Genomic DNA, 20617 nt, shown 5'->3' with positions numbered 1-20617 from the left:
GTATATCATCAGGACCAACTGCTTTTCCACTCTTCATCCTCTTCAATGCTTTCCTCACTTCACTTTTACTAATTTGTGCTAGTTTGTGGTCTACAATAGTCACCTCTTCTACCCTTGCCTCTCTTTAATTTTCCACATTCATCAGCTCTTCAAAGTACTCTTTCCATCTACCCATCACTCCTCTAGCATCTGTCAATACATTTCCCTCTCTGTCCTTAATCACCCGGACCTGTTGTACATCCTTTCCATCTTTATCTCTCTGTTTCGCCAACCTGTATAGATCATTCTCACCCTCCTTACTACTACTTCTCCAACCAAGCATACAAGTCATCATACGCCCTTTGTTTTGCCTTTGCTACCTCTATCTTTACCTTTCGCCACATCTCCCTGAACTCCTGTCTGTTCTCTTCAGTCCTCTCAGTATCCCACTTCTTCTTCGCTAACCGCTTTCTCTGTATACACTCCTGCACTTCCTCATTCCGCCACCAAGTCTCCTTATCTACCTTCCTTCCAGATGACACGCCAAGTACTCTTCTACCTGTCTCCCTGATAACACTAGCTGTTGTTGTCCAGTCATCTGGAAGCTCACCCTGACCACCCAGACCCTTTCTCATCTCCTCCCTGAAAACCATGCAACACTCCTCCCTTTTCAGCTTCCACCATTTTGTCCTCTGCTCTGCCTTTTTCCTCTTCATCTTCCATGTCACCAGTCATCCTACAAACCACCATCCTATGCTTTCTGGCTACACTCTCACCTACAACTACTTTGCAGTCATTGATCTCTTTCAGGTTACATCATCTAAACAAGATGTAGTCTACCTGCGTGCTCCTACCTCCACTCATATAAGTTACCCTATGTTCCTGTTTTTTCTGGAAAAAGGTATTCACTACAGCCATTTCCATCCTTTTTGCAAAATCTACCACCATCTGTCCCTCTGCATTCCTATCCTGGATACCAAATCTGCCCATCACTTCTTCATCCCCTCTATTGCCTTCACCAACATGTCCATTGAAGTCTGCACCAATTATCACTCTCTCATTTCTGGGAATATTCTGCATCACATCATCTAACTCATTCCAGAACTTCTCCTTCTCTTCAGATTCACATCCCACCTGTGGGGCATAGCCACTAACAACATTGAGCGTCACACCTTCAATTTCCAGTTTCAGACTCATAAGTCTATTTGACATTCTTTTCACCTCCAGGATGTCCTTATGAACTCCTCCTTCAAGATAACTCCTACTCCATTTCTCTTCTTGTCAGTTCCATAATAGTACAACTTAAAGCTTGCTCCTAAGCTTCTAGCCTTACTGCCTTTCCACCTGGTCTCCTGGACACACGGTATATCCGCCTTCCTTCTCTGCATCATGTCGAGCAACTCTCTACCTTTTCCTGTCATAGTCCCAATATTCAAAGTCCCTACTCTCAGTCCCAGGCTCTTTCCTTTCCTCCTCTCTCTCTGCTGCTTAACACACACTCCTCCTCTTCTTCTTCTTGTTGTTCTTCGACCCACAGTAGCCTAATTTCCATTAGTACCCTGTAGGTCATCAGTACCAATGGCGGTCGTTGTTAACCCGGTCTGCGACCGATCCGGTATGGTATAGTTTTGGTTGACTCGCATGTTTGGTTTTGGCAAAAGTTTTACGCCGGATGCCCTTCCTGACACAACCCTCTGCATTTATCCGGGCTTGGGACCGGCATCCTCTCAAACCAAGACCACAGTAAGAAATCTGTCCATAACAGGGTGCTAACCATATACGCTGGTACCACCAGCTGCTCGTTCAGCTCAGTCATCTACTCCCAGCCCCATCTACACTTTGCTGCCCTGTGTGGTGCCTTGTCTTAAATGATCTAGCCTTTTCTCCCTCACAAACAAATGTAATCTGCCTAACCTCCCTATTACCAGCGACAGAATTTATTTCTAACTCCTTTTCTTCCACTGTTGCTACCAAACATTTTAAGACCTGATTATGACACCAAGTGTATCGCTCCTGGGAAAGACTAACGTAACACACTGTCAATATATGTCTAAGCATGCCCACCTCAGAATACAATGGACAGGCAGCGTCCTCGCCCAACAATTGCTTTACGTTCTGGGGAGATGACAACACATACGTAGCACCTGTGATAAACCGAATTCTATTAGCCTCCATGCTCCACAACTCTCTCCACTTCAGGGTTCTTCTTTCCACATTCTCCCAATTCACCCACTGTCCTTGCTTTGCCAGCCTTTGTATCTCCTAAACTATCAACTTCTTCTTTTCTGCAACTGTTGCCTTGCTTTACACCGCTTTTCTTACACCCAACCCAAAGCCTCCATGCCCATTCTGCACCCGACCTATGATCCCTATGACTAAGGGCTGCCAGTCCCTGATGCACTGCCTCCTTTGAGTTCCACTTCCTCTCTGTTCTAACTATAGGTGCCATGCTCCTAACCACTTACTCCTTTGACTGAGTGAATCGTTTCTAGTCTAACCTTCGCACACTTGTACTCTTCTGACAAACTAGTAACTCCAATAGGCCGTTCCCAAACAAGGATGCGCTGCTTAGGCAGCATGGGACTCCGAGCTATTTCCTAATAACTAGCATAACCTTAGCATCGCTCCTAGCTTCTCTACCTTTGACAGGAGAAACTTATTCACTATTAACAGCCACTTCAACCAAGGCAATAGCCCAAACTGCAAATGCCACAACATCAACTTCCCTAGGAGCCCTGACCTATCTGTACTTAAAATGCCTGGACTAATTTCCTACCTCAACCGCTCAAATTGTCCCTTATCATTAAGTCTTGCATCAAACCATCTACCCAAACTCTTCACTGGTTAAATCTCTTATCTACTACCTTACCTTTAATGACTGAAATGCACCAAGACTTTCTTGGCTTAACTTTCAGTCTGACTTTCAATCTGACTTCACCACTAACCTAGTACAGTGGACATCACCATCGTCATGTCATCATTGGAGGGAGACAAAGCCTTCCCTGAAGCCTATTTCGAAGCCCTAATAATTACCTCCTTTTTCTTCTTCCTCTCCTTTCGGCTTTTCCCTACAGGGGTCACCACAGCAAATCCGCTTTCTTTATTTAACCCTATTCTCTGAATCCTCCTCTCTCACACCAACAACCTTCAAATCCTCTCTCACTACATCCTTAAATCTTCTTTTTGGTCTTCCTTGAGACCTCCTGCCTGGCAGCTCCAATTCCAGCATCTGTCTAGCAATATATTTTACTATCTGGCCTCTGTACATGACCGAACAATCTCAGTCTGGCTTCTCTAACCTTCTCTCCAAAACATATAACATGTGCTGTTCTTTTGATAGACTCACTCTTGATCCTATCCATCTTGGTCACTCCCAAAGAGAACCTCAGCAACTTCATCTCTGCAACCTCTAGCTCTGCCTCCTATCTTTTCGTCATTGTAACTGTTTCTAGACCATACATTATCGCTGGTCTCAGTACTGTCTTGTACACCTTTCCCTTTATTCTGGCTAATAGTCTTCTATCACATAGTACCCCTGACACTTTTCTCCACCCTATTCTAACCTGCTTGAACCCGTCTCTTCACCTCTTTTCCACACTCTCCGCTGCTTTGGACCGTTGACCCCAAGCACTTGAAATCCTCCAACTTCTTGATCTCCACTCCCTGTTCCTCACAATTCCACCCAGGATCCTCTTATTCACACACATACACCCTGTCTTGCTGTGACTTACCTTCATTCCTCTCCTTTCCAGAGCATACCTCAACCTCTCTAGATACTCCTCAACCTGTTCTCTGCTTTCACTACAGATAACAATGTCATCTGCAAACATCATGGTCCATGGAGATTCCTGTCTAACCTCATCTGTTACCCCAACAGCACACCGCACCACTGTCTCACACCTAGCATACATGTCCTGCAACAGTCTAACACTCTTCTCTGCCACTCCAGACTTCCTCGTGCAATACCAGAGTTCCTCTCTTGGCACCCTGGCGTGTGCTTTTTCTAGGTCTACAAACACACAATGCAGCTCCCTCTAGCCTTCTCTGTACTTCTCAATTAGCATTCCTCATTCATCAGCTTTTCAAAGCACTCATTCCATCTTTCCGATACTCGTTTACATTACCCTCACTCTCCTAACTCAGTTGAACCCTCTGTACAACATTCCCGTCTCTAGGTCTCTATTTTGACAACCTGCACCAATCATTTTCTCCCTCCTTACTATCCAACCAAGTGTAAAAGTCATCATAAGCCCTTTATTTGGCATTTGGTACCTCTACCTTTGCCTTGTGCTACATCTCCCTGTACTCCTGTCTGCTCTCTTCAGGACCCTCAATGTCCCACCTCTTCTTTCACACTTTTCTTTTTTTTTCACTGCTGCACTTCCTCATACCACCAGTACTGTCCTATCTGTCTCCTTGATCACATTAGATGTAGTTGTCCAGTAATCTGGAAGATCTCCCTGACCACTGAGAGCCTTCCTCAACCCCTCCCTGAAAAACGAAAAATTGTTCTGCCCTTGTCCTCCACATCTTGTCATCATTCATCCTACAAACCACCATCCTATGCTGCCCGGCTACAGTCTTAAGTCTACCATTATCTCTTCCTCTGTGCTCCCATCCGATACCAAACCTGCCCAGCACTTCATTCCCTCTTTTACCTCTTTTACCTCTTTTACCTGCATCAATCGCACCTCTCTCCCCTCTGGGAATATTCTGCATCACTTCGTTTAATTCACTCCAGAATTTTTCCTTCTCCTCTCACTTACATCCCACCTGTGGGGCACAGCCACTAACATTGAGCATCACGCCTTCAGATTCCAGACTTATCAGTCTGTATGACTTTCTTTTCACCTGCCAAACGTTCCTAATAAACTCTTCCTTCACGATAATGCCTACTCCGTTACTCTCCCTATCAATACCATGATGGTACAACTTAAAACCTGCACCTAAGCCTCTAGCCTTGCTACTTTTCCAACTGGCCTCCTCAACACACAGTATATCCACCTTCCTTCTCTATCATGTCAACCAACTCTAGCTTTTCCTGTTATCATCCCAATATTCAAAGTCCTTACTCTCACTCCCAGACTCTTACATTTCCTTTTCTTAACACGCCTTCCACTGCTCGTTCTTTGACCAACAGTGGTCCAAATTCCACTGGTACCCAGTAGGTCATCGGCATCAATGGCGGTCATTGTTAACCCAGGTAACAACCAATCTAGCAGGAGAGATGTGTGATTGATTCGCATATTTGCTATTGGCACAAGTTTTATGCCGGATGGTCTTCCTGACATAACCCTCTGCATTTATCAGGGCAAGAATTGGCTCAGAAAGACAATGCCATTATACCACCGTGAGGCTGCAAGTAAGGACATTTAATCAAGGACAGGAAACTGCTTTAAACATAAAAATAACTCTTTAGATAGTGTTTTAAGGACACAACCAGCATCACAGCATTGATACATATCAAATTGTATCATTTTTTTTTAAATCTCCATGTTTATAGCCATTTGAAATTCATAATTAATTTGCTGTATTTAGTGATAAAGTGAGCTTTGTGATTTAACATTTGGGAGTTGTTTTCCTGTTTTATCATCAGTAACACATCACCTCCAGGCAAGGAGGCTGCAGGAGCAACCAAAAGCTCCAGTTTATTTAGAGTTCAAAGTTTAATTGAAGGAGTATGAAGTGTGTGAGTATATGTGAGTTGCAAAGACACTGGAATGTTGGTGATGTATGTTAAAAGACAGCTTCCTGCTTTGCTACCCCGGCAGTACTATAATGTATTCCTGGCCACGATCCCACTTAAGAGCGGCACAGGGATTTTGACCTGCTCCGTTTCCAGCCTGAATACCCCTTCTTAAATGACCTGGAGGTCCAGGGAACATCATATCGGTGCCGAACTCAACTTGGGCACCCAACTGACATAGTCTGCAGCAGCTCGGAACTCCTGAGCTCAAACAATCCGCAGCCTTAGCTCCTCGGAGAGCACCTGACTGGGAATTTTGCCTTTATTACACATAATGTCAAGGGCAGGTATAGCAGCTCAGAGCGGCGAGGAATCATAGTTGTCACACTCACAGTGAACAACGCATTGATGTCATTGGCGTCCAAATCTTTGTGAAATTTCAATCACCTTACAAATGTTGAAATTCTATAGTTATATTCACAAGCCTTTAAATAACATTTTAAATATGGCACGAGTCGCCATGATTTTTGTAGGAAAAAGTCCATTATATTTTACTTAATTGACACTCATACAAGAATTAAGTAATTAGTGGCTGTTATTGCCTAGCTCCACCTTTTCCACGTAGGAGTCTGTCCAAGACATAGTTGTAAATTAAATACCTTGCATTTAAAGCAACAGCAGTGAACATTCTTGGTGAAAATCAGTTACAGCGACATCCACTGTGATGTAACTTCTTAAGTAACTTCTTAAAAAACACTGTAAAAGTGTTAAAAACAGTTAAGAGAAATGTGAGCCCTCAGAAGCATTTGAAAAGTACAATACCTTTCTCATTTTTATTCTATATTTCTGTATTAGTACAATGCACATATGGTGACCACTGACAATGTTGAAATGTCTCCAAAATTCGGATTTCCCTTTCTTGATCAGTATAGCATATAGTTTATCAGTAGATAAACCCTCAATCACATTATTCACTCTCTCTCACACACACACACACTATCTATATTCATTCCTTTTGAATTAATATTTATTTCTGACTAATCAATTATGTCATACACCAGATGGAATTTCTTGCCATTTTAAATCTTTAGGCTTTGCATTGAAAACAAGACAACAGAAAACTCATGTTTGTGGCATACAGTAGAAACTGATTCACAGCTGAACTGCATTCACAATGCGTTCACTACTCTTAAGTTTATCGACAATGTACATGTTCAACAGACAAACTAAATGCAATGGCTGTATCTTTAAATTTCATAATTCCTGAACTTCTGCAGGAGACACGATGGTGAGTCGCCAGCCCAACGGAAATGTAGATGGCAGTAATCACCTGTGAAGGATAGCGAAGAGGTTGTTTTAGTGCATTTATTTGTTTTTGGTCATTAGTTTCGTGTCTGTACACTAAAACAGTTTGAAAAAAACTTACTTGAGGAAGGTGTGGCTTCATATGATGGGATCTCTGGTGCCTCCTGCTCACAGTGAAGACCCTCTGCTTGAGAAGAGATGGGGGTTCCTGGTTTTGCAGCCTCCAACATTGGTTCTTTCTTATTTCGCACAGCCCAGTGCATGGTCTGCAAAAATGTAACATGTGATCTGTCAAGAAAATTTTTATATATATCAAGAAAAGATATAACAGTGAGCACATTATGGGGAAAAACAAGAGGCTCTGACCGTTTTTACAGAGTCATTCAAGGCTTGCCAGTCATTAAATGGAATTGCTACTCCACTTCTTTTCCAAAGGTCATAGTTTTTTCTTTTAGTTTCATTGCACAAAACCTCTTTGGCCTTCTGCAACTTTTGAAATTCAGCCACTGCTGGAAAAAATAAGGGAATAGTCATAACATATAGACACAATTACAAAGCACGATAGGAAATTGTGACTGTAATTTCGGGTCAAATATTTAAAATCAATATGGTCAGAGCTGATCAGAGCAGTTTGCAGCGTTCAGGGGGCTCAATAACCTCCTAGTGGCCAGAAGTACAAATAGCAAAACAAGATGAACCCAAATTATCTGGAAATCTAGGTTTGAAGGTTTACAAACAGCAAGAAAAGAGAAGAAATTCAGGAAATTTCATATATTGTGAATTTCATAAAAATGACATGACATCCCCAATAAAGGTGAACAATAAAATTGAACTTAAACCTTTGCTAAGGAAAATGTTACAACTTTGATTGTTCAGTTAGATCCCTGCAAGAGATTTCTCAAAACTTCCACCCATCTAGTTAAAATAATTCTAGTGAGTGAACTGATGAACAGCTTTTGCTTTAAACTGCCCTTTGTAAAATAATTCCAAGCATCATCAGAGGAGTCCCCCATTCTCACCTGCTTGTGGGTTGTCTAGATGTTTGTCTGGGTGACAAGCCAAAGCTCTGATCTTGTATTCATTGAGAATCTGCTCAGTCTACAGAGGGGAAATACATTTCACTAATTTAGAATTAAAGGTACAAATGAGTGCATTCTGAGACCTTTACATCCACTGAATTAAACCTCTATTTATTCTCAGTATCCTTATTGAGCAGGGCCTCAATTAGGAAATCCAATTAAATACGCTTTCACAGAAATGCATTAAATCCTTCATTTTCTATAATGCGTATCCATCACGCAGGGTGTAACATACTTTAACAGTTAGCTTGGTTGCTGATCAGCTTTCTTGAGGATAAGAAAAAACCCCGACAATAAATGCACCAATGATAGAACAGTATTTTTCCTTCTGTTTTAAATATATCTACAGGACAGATACCAGACTAACCAACAAACGTTTTACATCTGTTAATCAAAAAAGCACCTACAACCATCAATAACATTCTGAAACATGCGTTTAATATGAAACTGAAAATACATCTATGTTCGTATGTTTGTGTGCGTGTATTGACAACATTGCTGCAGACCTTGTGGCGTCACCGCTCTGGCGTGGATTTCATTATGCCGAAGCGTATATGTTCATTTCTTGTCCGTAATTCCAATAGATATGAAATTATGGTATTAATAAAATAATAGATTAGGAATTGATATTTTCCTTTGAAGGTTTCTTGTACCTTTCCTTGTACGTTTCTTTTAGTAGATGTCAACCTCATTGAGGAATTAACAGTTCTTTTTTGGTTCTCTAGCAGACAATTGCTTACTGCTCAATATGATCCACTGGATAAACTCAAATATTGCACAATGTCCGCTTAACATTGGAGGCTCAGTGTCATACCGTACATCTTGCCACCTAAATAAATGTTTTAAGATTATCCATTATGCAGAGCATTACATCCGCAACTTACCGATGATAATTCATCACATCCCAAAAACCCGTAATAATCCTCCAAATCTCCTGGTTTGCAGTTCAAAACGGCCTCCATACAAAAATCAGACTTGTAACTGATTGTTGTTTCTTCTAATGTTTGCTGGCTTGGACCATCGGACAGAGAAGAAACAGCTGTCCAGGCCGAGGGTCGCCTCAGGTGACTAGCTTAGATTTTCCGTGGTTATTGTCGAACTTTGGCTTTGGGGAATCCACACAGCCGGTGGAACAGCTAAAGGCTTCAATGGATAAGATCTCAGCTTCACGGTAAATGGCAGCAAATTTGCAACGTGTGACGTATGCCGCATTCAAGTGTCTTCCGGACAGTTCGACATTTAATGGATTGAATGTACATTTGAACGCAGAAAGTGACAGCGCTGCATTTGGTTAGCCTAGCGAAATAGCATGCAATACTACGAGTTAGTGTGAAAACGCAAACTGCGTTGCCCTTTTAAGATTTGAGTGTAAGTACAAGCTGTAGGCTTCAGTTCAAATTCATACAGAACGCGAATTTTTACTGTCAGGGCCCAACGCTTGCATTGCGCTCAAACTGGCCTGACAGTATGTGAAGCCAGCAATATTTTGTTATGGTTCTATGTCATGACGTCAAGTTGGGGGGGGGGGTCTAGTCGTGACGACTGGTGGAGGACGAGTCACGTGGTCCATGCAAATGAGCCAGCTGTCCGAGAGGAAGGCTCTGCGGGCTGAAGATGGCGGACGGAGAGAACAGTCTCGGAATGGCCTATTCTGGCACCTCCAATATGGACGAGCCTGCCGCGAAAAGATCCAAAATCAGTCCGAAGACCAACTACGATTTCCAAGTTACCGAAGCAAATCAAATTTCATTCGTCCCGGGACCCCCCGGGCGTTGGGAGGCGGCGTTTAATTGTGCGCAGCCAGCGGAGAAGGAACCAAAGCCGGTGATGGCGGTAGAGCAGGCCCCAGGAGCGCTTGGCAGAGACAACAATGGACTTGGACTGCCTGTTTCGGAGTCGTTTAAAGCGGTTGAGAGACTGGATGACGGCGCTGCACTTGGGACATTAGAGGAAGGCATTGGTAAGAGAGAATAATTTAACAATGCCATCAGTCTTATCGCGCCTTGCAGTGGCCACGGCATGTTATCCCAACTTGACCGGCGAGTACGGTTCGTGTCAGAAAATTGGTGTTGTTTGTGAGTTTTTCGAGTCCAAATGTGAATTAGCAAACGACGACTTGAATTTTTAACGCAAAAGTGTGAAGCTAAAAGAGATGCGGGTTCTTAATATGGAGAAGTCATGAACTGGCGTCTCCCTTCAAGGTACAGAAACTTCTGTGGCTACATAGCATTTTAGCTTAAAACTTCCATCTTATCACATTAACTTTGACAGAACAAGTACAAAAGTGAAGACTGGTTTTGTCAAGAATCGCAGCAGTGAGGCGAAATGATATTCATAAGTCCTCCTATATCGATCCTTATCATACATAATAACCGATTGGTGTGGGTGTGTAAAATCACGCCAAATACGAAGGACGTATTAATCGATAAATCCCCCCCTCTTCACGGAGTCTACTGATGGATCGAATGCCAGTTGCTCTCAGCCTTCAACAGACGTTTGAAATATGAATTTTTATAATAAAGAATTACGTTGCATCTTATCGCCTATCAAACAAATTTTCGTGATTCACCTGAAAATTATCATTACATATTGATGAGATGCTAATTGTATGTTTTCTTACAAAATATAAGTCATTTCTTGGCTAAATTTGAGATAATCCTTTTGTAGATTATTAGATCATTTCTATTTTAATTGAATTTATTCATCCATTCTTTCCTATTACAGTAATGTCTTAGATTTTTTTTTCTGCAAAATTTCGTTTTAACACCTTGACAGTTAAATATGAATGATAAGATAAGATTTTATCAGTCCTAATGTGAGAAAATTGCATGTTTTAGTATTTATTGGTAGAATTTATCAGTATCATAAACATCTTAAGTAGCTGTCATTTCATCTTCCTTAATTCATCATGCAGTCTCATAGAGGCTGCAAGCCATTGGACCATAATATTTTGAGATTTAAATTTGTTAACTTTCTACATTTACCGGTCTCTAGATTTTCTTGGGCATGGTGATTTCACCTCAAATGGTCTGGCTGTCACACCGGAACATATCAACGAAGAGGATGATAGATCCTCTCACGCAAGCTCCAGCGATTGGACCCCTCAACCCCAAATAGGTATTTTTAATCTCGAACAATTTATATTATTTAACCCTTGGGGAAAAGTCATACTAATGTGTTGTATTATTGCCTAGGTTCCTACAGTTTCATCCAACAACACATCAGAGAGACGGACCCAAGAACCATTCTGAGGGAGTTGCTGCCTGAGACTGTGCTGCCACCGGATTTAGATGACATGACATTGTGGCAGATCATCATCAACATCTCAGAACCACCCAAAAGAAAGAAGCGGAAGGATATTAACACCTTGGAAGATGTGGTCAGGCTTCTTCATGAAAGTAAAAGGATTCTTGTGCTTACTGGTGCTGGGGTAAGTATAATGCTGTAGCATTGGGACTGCACAGTATGGAGGGAATGATTACAGACTCTGAAGACCTGATTTTCAAATATCCATATATGACCAAGTGTCTCTCTCGGCATAGAAAATCATGCGTCAGATAAATAACGATGACAAATGAAATATGTCCCCACCACAGTATTGCGTAGTTTAATTCTATTGAACACAAAATTCAGTGGCTTTTCAACAGCACAGTGAGTCTAATCTTTTGATATGTTACTTAAAAACTTGTTACTTTTCATATATTGTTGTCCAATTGATTCTCTGGTACTTCCGAGGCATTTCTACCAAATATTAAACATGTCAAGGTATTGAAATTATTATTACTGAAGTCAAAACAAGTAACTTAAAAAAAGATTTTTATCAGACAAAATATTTACAGGTGGACAGTACAATTATGTATCACATTTTAGATGTTAAAGACTTGAAATTTTACATATGATATTTGATTTATTTCAGTGTTTTGTCCAATGTCGACTTCTATCACATGCTGTGATTCATAAGTAGTATGTTAATTTGAACAGACTGTTAAGCTTTTTATGTCTTTTTCCAGGTATCTGTTTCATGTGGGATACCAGACTTCCGCTCCAGAGATGGAATTTATGCACGACTGGCTGTGGATTTTCCTGATCTTCCAGACCCTCAAGCTATGTTTGACATTGAGTACTTTCGACGGGACCCAAGGCCATTTTTCAAGTTTGCTAAGGTTTGTTTAATCTAAATTGTACATCGGGTCATTAAAACTTTTCATATTTTGACAATCACTTTGTATTCAAGATAATACTAACAATATCAACAATATGTATTTATTCATTCATATGTATTTATAAAGTGCCCTCCATCAAAGTGATGTACAAACAAGACATAAGACTAGGACACAGTGAAATAATAAAAGCATATATTAATTAATTCTAGATTCTGAGATTACAGTCATAGAAGACCAACAAAAAAAAGTTGCTAATTAATTGCTGGATTATAATCTGAACCATGTAACATGTATACAAAAGCTTCCTTCCAGCTGGATCTGCAAGTTACATTGAATTGTTTAGAAGGGCTTTGGTCATGCACAGGTTACTCTGGAGAAAATAAAATACCGATACATCAAGGCCAAAATTGCATACCTTTTTAATGCAGGTTTATGATCTTGGACTGAAAAATGTTAATATAATGTTCATTGTGTACAGTAGTTTCCATTTTGTACCTCTCATTCAATACTTCATAATGATACATTGCGAATCAATGAGCATCCTTCCAATGAAAGATTCTCCAAAAACAATCTGGTGTTACTTGAAATTGTGCTGTACAGATAGAGGTTATAGAGGTTGTGGTGGAGGATTAGAGACAAACCACCTAATTGCCCCTCTTTATTACAGGAGATCTACCCTGGTCAGTTCCAGCCTTCCCCCTGTCACAAATTCATATCGATGCTGGATAAACAGGGGAATTTGCTGCGCAATTACACACAAAACATTGACACGTTAGAACAAGTGGCTGGAGTTCAGAGAATTATCCAGTGCCATGGTAAGTGGTATGGCTTAAAAGAAAAATAAGATCATTGTCATTGTTGTAATTCATATAACTTATTCATGAAATTTCTTTTATTTCAGGGTCATTTGCCACCGCTTCCTGTCTTGTATGTAAATATAAGGTGGATTGTGAGGCTATAAGGGATGACATTTTTAACCAGGTATTTATTCTTAAGAAATTTATTGGCCATGTAAAATAAAAACATTTTAAATTGGACACCTGCAAATGTTTGTGCATGTTGGATTTTTGGAGCCAGTACAATGTTTTGGTGAAAAAATTCTTACCGATAAATTGGCAGACTTTTAGCTTGATAAAGTTGTTATAAGTGATAGACAGACCTTATGTTTAAGTATATAAACACAAAAGGTGTGATTGTGTCACATTAGTGGAAGGATGTAGACATCTGGACAACATTGGATTAACTGTTAGTTTGCCACACGAAGCTGATGACGGCCATCCTTCGTACCTAACTCGAATAACTACTGATGTCTACTGATCTACTGATGTCGCAGCATACACTGAAATATCTTATCAGTGTCTTCTTCAATGTAATCTGTCAATGTAATCTGTTCTGTCTGCTGGGAATGAATGTAAAACAAACTGATAAGTTCTTGTCTATAAGAATAAGAATAAGAAATAGTATATAAATATAAAATATCGATCTCTGAGGCTGGTAGTGGCAGATAAAATCAGCTGACCAAAAGTTCTCAATTAATTGAGCTATTAGAATCCTGTTTTCTATGTAGCAGAATCAAAACGCAGATCTTATAAACACAGCAGACGTGTCAAACAGACATTTAATATGACCATTGACTGCACTGAGTCGCAGTCCATGGTTAGATTGTTTGGCTATGAACTTCTTACTTGACCTCTGAAACTGCTAGCTGTGAAAATTACTATGAAGTGAGTGTGATTTTTTTTATTTTTATTTTTTATAGAGCACATAAAAACTTATTTAGTAGTCGTTATGCTACCTAGACACAATAGTTTGATCTCATGCTAATGAAATAAATTCATCTTACAGTTTGTCCCACACTGTCCACGATGCCCTGATATTCCATTGGCAATCATGAAGCCTGACATTGTCTTCTTTGGAGAGAATCTTCCAGAAATGTTCCATAGAGCCATGAAGCAGGATAAAGATGAGGTGGACCTCTTGATTGTTATTGGCTCTTCACTTAAAGTCCGACCAGTTGCCCTCATCCCAAGTATGTACTGTTCCAGTTTGATTTCTTTTTGTGTGATATGCATGCAATAATTGCTTGGGCTTTTTGCCTTCAATGAACACCTGTTGAGCAACAGCCTTTATCCTATTCCCATCAGATTCCATTCCTCATGAAGTGCCTCAGGTCTTGATTAATAGGGAGCAGCTGCCACACCTCAACTTTGATGTGGAGCTACTAGGTGACTGTGATGTCATTGTCAATGAGCTGTGTCATCGACTGGGTGGGGACTTTGAGCAGCTCTGCTACAACACTGTAAGACTTACCGAGATCACAGAGAAGCCCCCTCGGTTACCAGAGCAGCCACCCTGCGAGGCCTTTTCTACCTCCAGTGATGGAGCACAGGAGGAGCAAAAACAGCACAGCACAGACTCTGCGGCAAAGCCTTTAGAAGAGAAACAATGTTTGAATGTTACAGAAACTGCTGAAAATAACATGACACCTGCAGAGCCTTGTCCAAATGCTCAGTGTCCCAGTGAGGAGACAGTGGAGCGTTCAGATTTACCAGTAGAACGCACGCTGAAAGAAGAGGCAGCTGAAGAAAAGACCCAAAGCTGCAACCTTGAATTTCGCAGGCGATGCTGGATGAGTCGAATCAATAGAAGTCCAATCAGTAAACGCCTTGAGAGTAAGCGTTAGATCCCTTTTAACCTTTTCTGAAATGTACTTTATTTGTGATACTCTAATTCACACATACTCTGTTTATACCCACTTTGATTCATTTATGTTACATTACATTACAGTCATTTAGCAGACGCTTTTATCCAAAGCGACTTACAAAAATTGCAAAAGTTGCCTGTGCTTTACTGCAGTATTGTATTTGCTAGTAAGAATTGTCAGAGCATTGCTGACATGTAAGTGTGGTGGCTAAACATTCTAATTTGTTCTTTTTCTGCAGCAGGCCAATACCTGTTTCAAGCACCAAATTTCTACATCTTCCATGGGGCTGAGGTTTACTCCGACTCTGAAGATGAGACGTCGAGCTCCTGCGGGAGTGACAGTGAGGAGTCAGAATGCAGTGCAGATGGGGTAGAAGAAGATAGTGAGCCAGAGGAAGCTGTCTCGCTAGCAGCAGATGGAGAAACATGCCTCAGAGACACAATACAACATACTCTTGCCATTGAGGCCCCATTGAGTGTGCAGACAGACAGTACTTCTGAAAAGACTCAGAGCACCACACACCTTTAAATGTAAAGCACCCAGTTGACAAAGCACTAAATTGTCATTATATGTTTTCATCTATTTTTGATGCATTAATGTATTATTTTCCAAAAAGTTGAAGTTGGATGACAACATGCGTGATCACAGAGCAATTTCATTTCTTTATGTCCAATTTGGTCACATGCATTGTCAGAAACATACTGTATGCCACTCAAAAATAGAATGCAGTAGTTTTTTGTCCTTGTTGCCACCTCGTTTTGCATTCATCATTCATGGAAATTTAGCAGACACATTCATCTACTGTGGCTTACCACAGGTGTATCAGTAGATTAAGCTTTAACTCCTAAATTGCAGCTATTACAAGTGAATGCCTCAGATGTCAACTGCAGCCTGTAGGGAGATAAACATGGTCTAATGATGTGTTTTACAGTTCATTTTCTGTCACACAAAAAACTTGTACCATACTGCCTGCTAAAAAGTGGGAACAATGACACAGTTGTCCTCAGCTGGTTTACTTGAACACATTGTCAAACTTGCAATATAAACAGTTCAGCTCTGGTCTTTCATGAGGGTAAATGCTGGAGGAAAGGAACAGTACTCTTTAAGTTTAGACCAAAGAACACTTCATTGACATGCTCCTGTATTATAACCTTTGTATGTTTATTCTGTCAAATCTTGGAAAAAATATATCTATTGACAAGGTGTTCCTTCTGACATGTGGCAGCTAATTTTTATGGTCAAGCCTTATTATTTTTATACTCTGATGCGAGACATACTCATCAAAGAGTAGATGATAGTTTTTATCTGTGCAAAAGTATACTAAGATGTAATATTAAGCCTTAGGACTATGATCAATGAATTCACATTGGGAAAAAAAATGCTCCTCTTTTTTTAGTGTTTTGCCCTTGTCACTTTACATAGACCAAGTGTTTGAGAACGGTGTCAATCACTACACAGTAACGTCTGCTGCCTGTAAAGATAGCCGGTAGGTAGACCTGCAGTATTTGAGCCTGTTTGATACTTGTCTAAGCCACCCTAATTCACATGCCATTTCCAACAGTGTTTTGTTTACGGTTTATAAAAATATTTTTTTTACATTATTATAGTTATCTCTTCTGGGGTTCTCAGTAAAAAAAAAATATGGAAAACAATGATCACTCATTTCTGTTTGTTCTTATATGGTTGCTGTATAGTTGCCATTCAGTGATGATGATGATGATGATGATACAGACCTGGAAAAGCCACTTGCTTCAGTTATTCCATGTCCACACTTTATTTTACCTTGGGCCTTACACTGTTTACAGAACTTCATATTGAAATGTACCCTCAATATGTGACTGGTAGAAGAAATCTATAGTTTCCATTCAAAGTCGTCAAATTGTGGGATTATTTCCTCTGACCAACTGTTGATAGTGTCCCAGGACCTCTTATCTGCCCATTGTAATTGCTTTGTAGATATTTTTTCATTTTACATCTCACAATTGTTACTATACTAACTACAAAAACATTTGTTTTGCAGCATCATTCTATTGCTGCAGTAGTCTCCACACACCGACCTCTCCTCAGAGTATATTAATTTTATCTTAATTTCAGCTTCCACCAATTTCCCGTTCAGCCGGTTTGTCAGCTTTTTCATTTTGTGACAATGTGAGAATGCTGGAAGCCATGTGAGCATGGCCAATTTGCAGCAGATGAACTACTCGCTATGGTAAAAGAACTTGTTTAACAGATTCTAATGTCCCCTGGATGTTATTTCTTGAATTGCCAACTCAAATGACAACACACTTGCCTGTTCCCTCCATTCCAAAGCTATCCCCACAAAACAATCTCGGCATTCGACACTGTCAATCTCATGGTTTTGATGTGCAGAACAAGAAACAACAGACTCCTTTGGCTCAGCAAAGAAGTTTGTGCACCTTACAAGTACTTTATATATAAAATCTTACTTTTTCATACACCGTCCAGACTGCACCTGGTTCCCATACTGTCTTAATGGCAAAGCTGGAGTGCCTTAGTACCTTGCTAGTATCTTCATACCCTAAATGGATCAAGTGCTTGACCACCAACTGTTATTGTTGCAAAGATAAGCACTTCACCAACCTCAACCTGGAGTCCACATATTGATGCAACTGCTCCTAATCTCTTTAGCACAGTTTTGCCCAACAGAATGCACTGCAGATCCAAACACTACAGTCCTATATTCTGTCAGTCAACAGATCAATGCCATATGAAACACACTGGATCCCTATAATTCAAATTGATTAATTTCACCCTGTATTTTCAAAGGTGCTTATCAAACTCAGCTAATCCATTGGTCAAAAAAAATTGTATGCAGTAGAATAAGTTTGAAACTCATTTGCCCTAATTGAGAATACAGACAGATAAATTCTCTTCTATGTACTATATTCAAAATTTTATATATATATATATATAATTTTATATATGTGATATAAATATGATATATATATATGATATATATATATATCATATATATATATATATCATATTTTACATGAACAGTAATCTGACAAACTTGCCAATATAAGTGTTGTTAATGATTTTCCAGGCTGTCTGAATAGTTCTTGTACCCAAAACATTGTAGAACCTTTGAATCTAATCAACTGCAGAATCTAATCAACTGCAGTTTGAAAGAAATACACAGCATTTCTGTAATTTTGCAACATCACATAAATACTATGAGATTAGGTTTGTAAAAATGGGAGGTCACCAAGGGAAGCGTCTACAGTCCTCTTTCAGAATTTCATTAATTTTGCAACATCACAGAAACCGAATGACTGATATTAGGTGTAAAAATGGGAATGCACCAAGGGAAAAGTCTACATTCATCTTTATTGTTGAAAACAACATAAAAAAAAGTGGATATTTAGACATCACTAAAAGCCTCTTTTGATTTTGAGACTGACAGGTGAGGGAAGCACCAAACCAGATACAAACATTTGGTTCATGTTAACAGCTTTACTTTTCCATTTGAGTTAAACGTTAAAACATACTTTAGAATCCTAAATAGGGATGTTGAACATTTTTAAAGTAACAAAAATTTTGGTGAGGCAATGGATTTTCAGGGAACATGAGCTGAAATCCTCAAACTACATCATAAATATAAAATTGGCAGGGGGATTAAGTAAGAGCAATGCAAGGGAAAAAAAGCAAAGATGTGCCTAAAAGCGACAACCATAAATGAAACAGTTGGTACCTTTCCTTAACAGAAAGAAAAACCCACAGTAGTTACTGATATAACTTAAACCTGACAAAAGTAATAATTAATGCAAATGTACTGGACATTAATGAAAATCAGAAATTGCTTTTGAATTGTTGTTCAGTAGAATCGCTGTGAAAAACAAACAAATGAAACTGGCCTTTACAAAAATTATAGTCACCTTAACTAAATATTTTAATGCACAATCCTTTGAAGCAATCAATGCAATCAAGCAATTTCTGTAACTGTGAGAATTCTGCACCTGTTGACAGGTATTTTGGCAAACTGCACTAGCTGTCTAAGGTTTCCAGATTGGATTTTTCAACTCCTTCCATGGATTAGATCAGGGCTCAGTGAAGGTCACTTTAGAATAGTCCAATGTTCTGTTCTTAGCCTTTTTTGGATATTTTAGTTGTGTATTTTGAGTCATTATCCAGTCGAAGGACTCATGACCCACAACTGAGACCACGCTCTCTGCTCAGTACATTTTGCTCCAGAGAAGAATTGACATTTCATAGTACCATGTACAAATTGAAGACACCCTGTACCAGCTGCAGCAAAACATAACTGAGCCTGCTTCAAGTTCAACAGTTTGTACAGTGCTCTTCCTTTTATGCTTCATTTTAGTGCCTGAACACAAAGCTGATGGGGCTTGCTAAAAAGGTCTAGTTTTGTCATATCTATCCAAAGGACGTTCTCCAAGACGTACTGTGGCTTGTCATTTTGGCAAATTCCAGTCTCGCTTTTTATGAGTCGCTTTTAACAGTGCTGTCTTGACATCTTCCCCAAGTCAACTGTGACTCATACAGTGTCAGGTGGTGTGGTGTGATCTGACATTGACCTCTGAGTTCACCTGTAAAATCTTTGGAAGGATGCTCTTGTTTTAAGTTTTGTATTAGCCGTCTCTTCAACCTATCATCATTTTGGACGCTGGTTACAGAACTGGGAATAATGCAGCCTCAGGGCGGCACTGGCCGGTGTCTCCCTGAGCTAGCCTCGGGGGGACACAGAGCAGTGTCTCCCTGAGCCAGTCCCTAGCCCGGATATATGCAGGAAGGGCATCCGGCGTAAAACTTTTGCCAAAACCAAACATGCGAATCAACCACAATAACCAGATGATAACGGATAAGTCAAGGCCATGTTACCAACGACTGCCATTGGTACCGATGACTTACAGGGAACCAATGGAAAATGGGCTACTGTAGGTCAAAGAGAAAGAGGAGGAAGGCGTGTTCGGAAGCAGAGACGGAAGTGGAAGGGCAAGAATCTGGGACTTGCTCGGATAAATGCAGAGGATTGCGTCAAGAAGGGCAAAACTTGTGCGAAAACCAAACATGCACAATTGAACCTAAGAATCTCATACGGTCTCATCAAGGCAAACAATGACCACCATTTTTGGCAGTCACCTACAGGGTACCAGTGGAAATTGAGTGGAATGGGTTGAAGAAGGAGAGGACAGCGTCTTCAGAAGCAGAGAAAAAAGAGGAAAGGCAAGAGTCTGGGACTGAGTGTAGGGACTTTAAATATCGGGACTGTGACAGGAAAAGGTAGAGAGTCTGTCTACATGATGAAGAGAAGGAAGGTGAATATACTGTGTGTCCAAGAGACCAGGTGGAAAGGTAGTAAGGCTAGAAGCTTAGGAGCAGTCTTTAAGTTGTACTATCATGGTACTGACAGGAAGAGAAATGGAGTGGGATTTATCTTGAAGGAGGAGTTTGTTAGGAATGTTCTGGTGGTGAAATGAATGTCAGATAGACTTTTGAGTCTGAAACTGGAAATTGAAAGTGTGATGCTCAGTGTTGTTCGTGGCTATGCCCTGCAGATGTGAGTTTGAGGAGAAGGCGAAGTTGTGGAATGAGTTAGATGAAGTGATGCAGAATATCCCCAGAGATGAGAGAGTGGTCAGTGGTGCAGACTTCAATGGGCACGTTGGTGAAGGCAAAAGAGGGAATGAAGAACATATGAGCAGATTTGGTATACAGC

At 40.3% G+C, this 20617-nt stretch overlaps 2 protein-coding genes and 1 pseudogene across 3 annotated transcripts; 1 reads left to right on the top strand and 2 right to left on the bottom strand.

The window, feature by feature from the left end:
• Positions 1-5717: 5717 nt before the first annotated feature.
• On the bottom strand, positions 5718-5966 carry LOC147236259 (signal recognition particle RNA; annotated as a pseudogene).
• A 505-nt stretch (positions 5967-6471) lies between these two features.
• Positions 6472-9528, bottom strand: dnajc12 (DnaJ (Hsp40) homolog, subfamily C, member 12). 2 transcript variants are annotated; one of them, XM_086161293.1, is made up of 5 exons: positions 8934-9528; positions 7990-8068; positions 7337-7479; positions 7092-7236; positions 6472-6995 (listed from the first exon to the last, which is right to left on the bottom strand). In XM_086161293.1, exons 1-5 carry the CDS (start codon positions 9009-9011, stop codon positions 6913-6915), a joined length of 528 nt encoding a protein of 175 aa, XP_086017419.1. In that variant the 5' UTR covers positions 9012-9528; the 3' UTR covers positions 6472-6912. The 2 variants fall into 2 exon arrangements, with proteins under 2 accessions (XP_086017419.1, XP_086017428.1); XM_086161302.1 differs by having other exon boundaries at positions 7337-7476.
• A 107-nt stretch (positions 9529-9635) lies between these two features.
• sirt1 (sirtuin 1) lies at positions 9636-16562 on the top strand. The gene is made up of 9 exons (XM_086165808.1): positions 9636-10009; positions 11044-11166; positions 11244-11479; positions 12060-12212; positions 12880-13027; positions 13114-13193; positions 14058-14241; positions 14357-14884; positions 15155-16562. The coding sequence occupies exons 1-9, from the start codon at positions 9664-9666 to the stop codon at positions 15442-15444; spliced, it is 2088 nt and encodes a 695-aa protein (XP_086021934.1). The 5' UTR covers positions 9636-9663; the 3' UTR covers positions 15445-16562.
• The last annotated feature ends 4055 nt before the right edge of the window (positions 16563-20617 follow it).

Source organism: Fistularia commersonii, chromosome 2, assembly GCF_037954325.1.
Source record: "Fistularia commersonii isolate RoL2024-O1a breed Wild chromosome 2, RoL_Fcom_v1.0, whole genome shotgun sequence".
NCBI classification, from domain to species: Eukaryota; Metazoa; Chordata; class Actinopteri; order Syngnathiformes; family Fistulariidae; genus Fistularia; species Fistularia commersonii.
The sequence above is the reverse complement of the archived record's forward strand: the minus strand, read 5'-3'. Positions and strand labels throughout refer to the sequence as shown.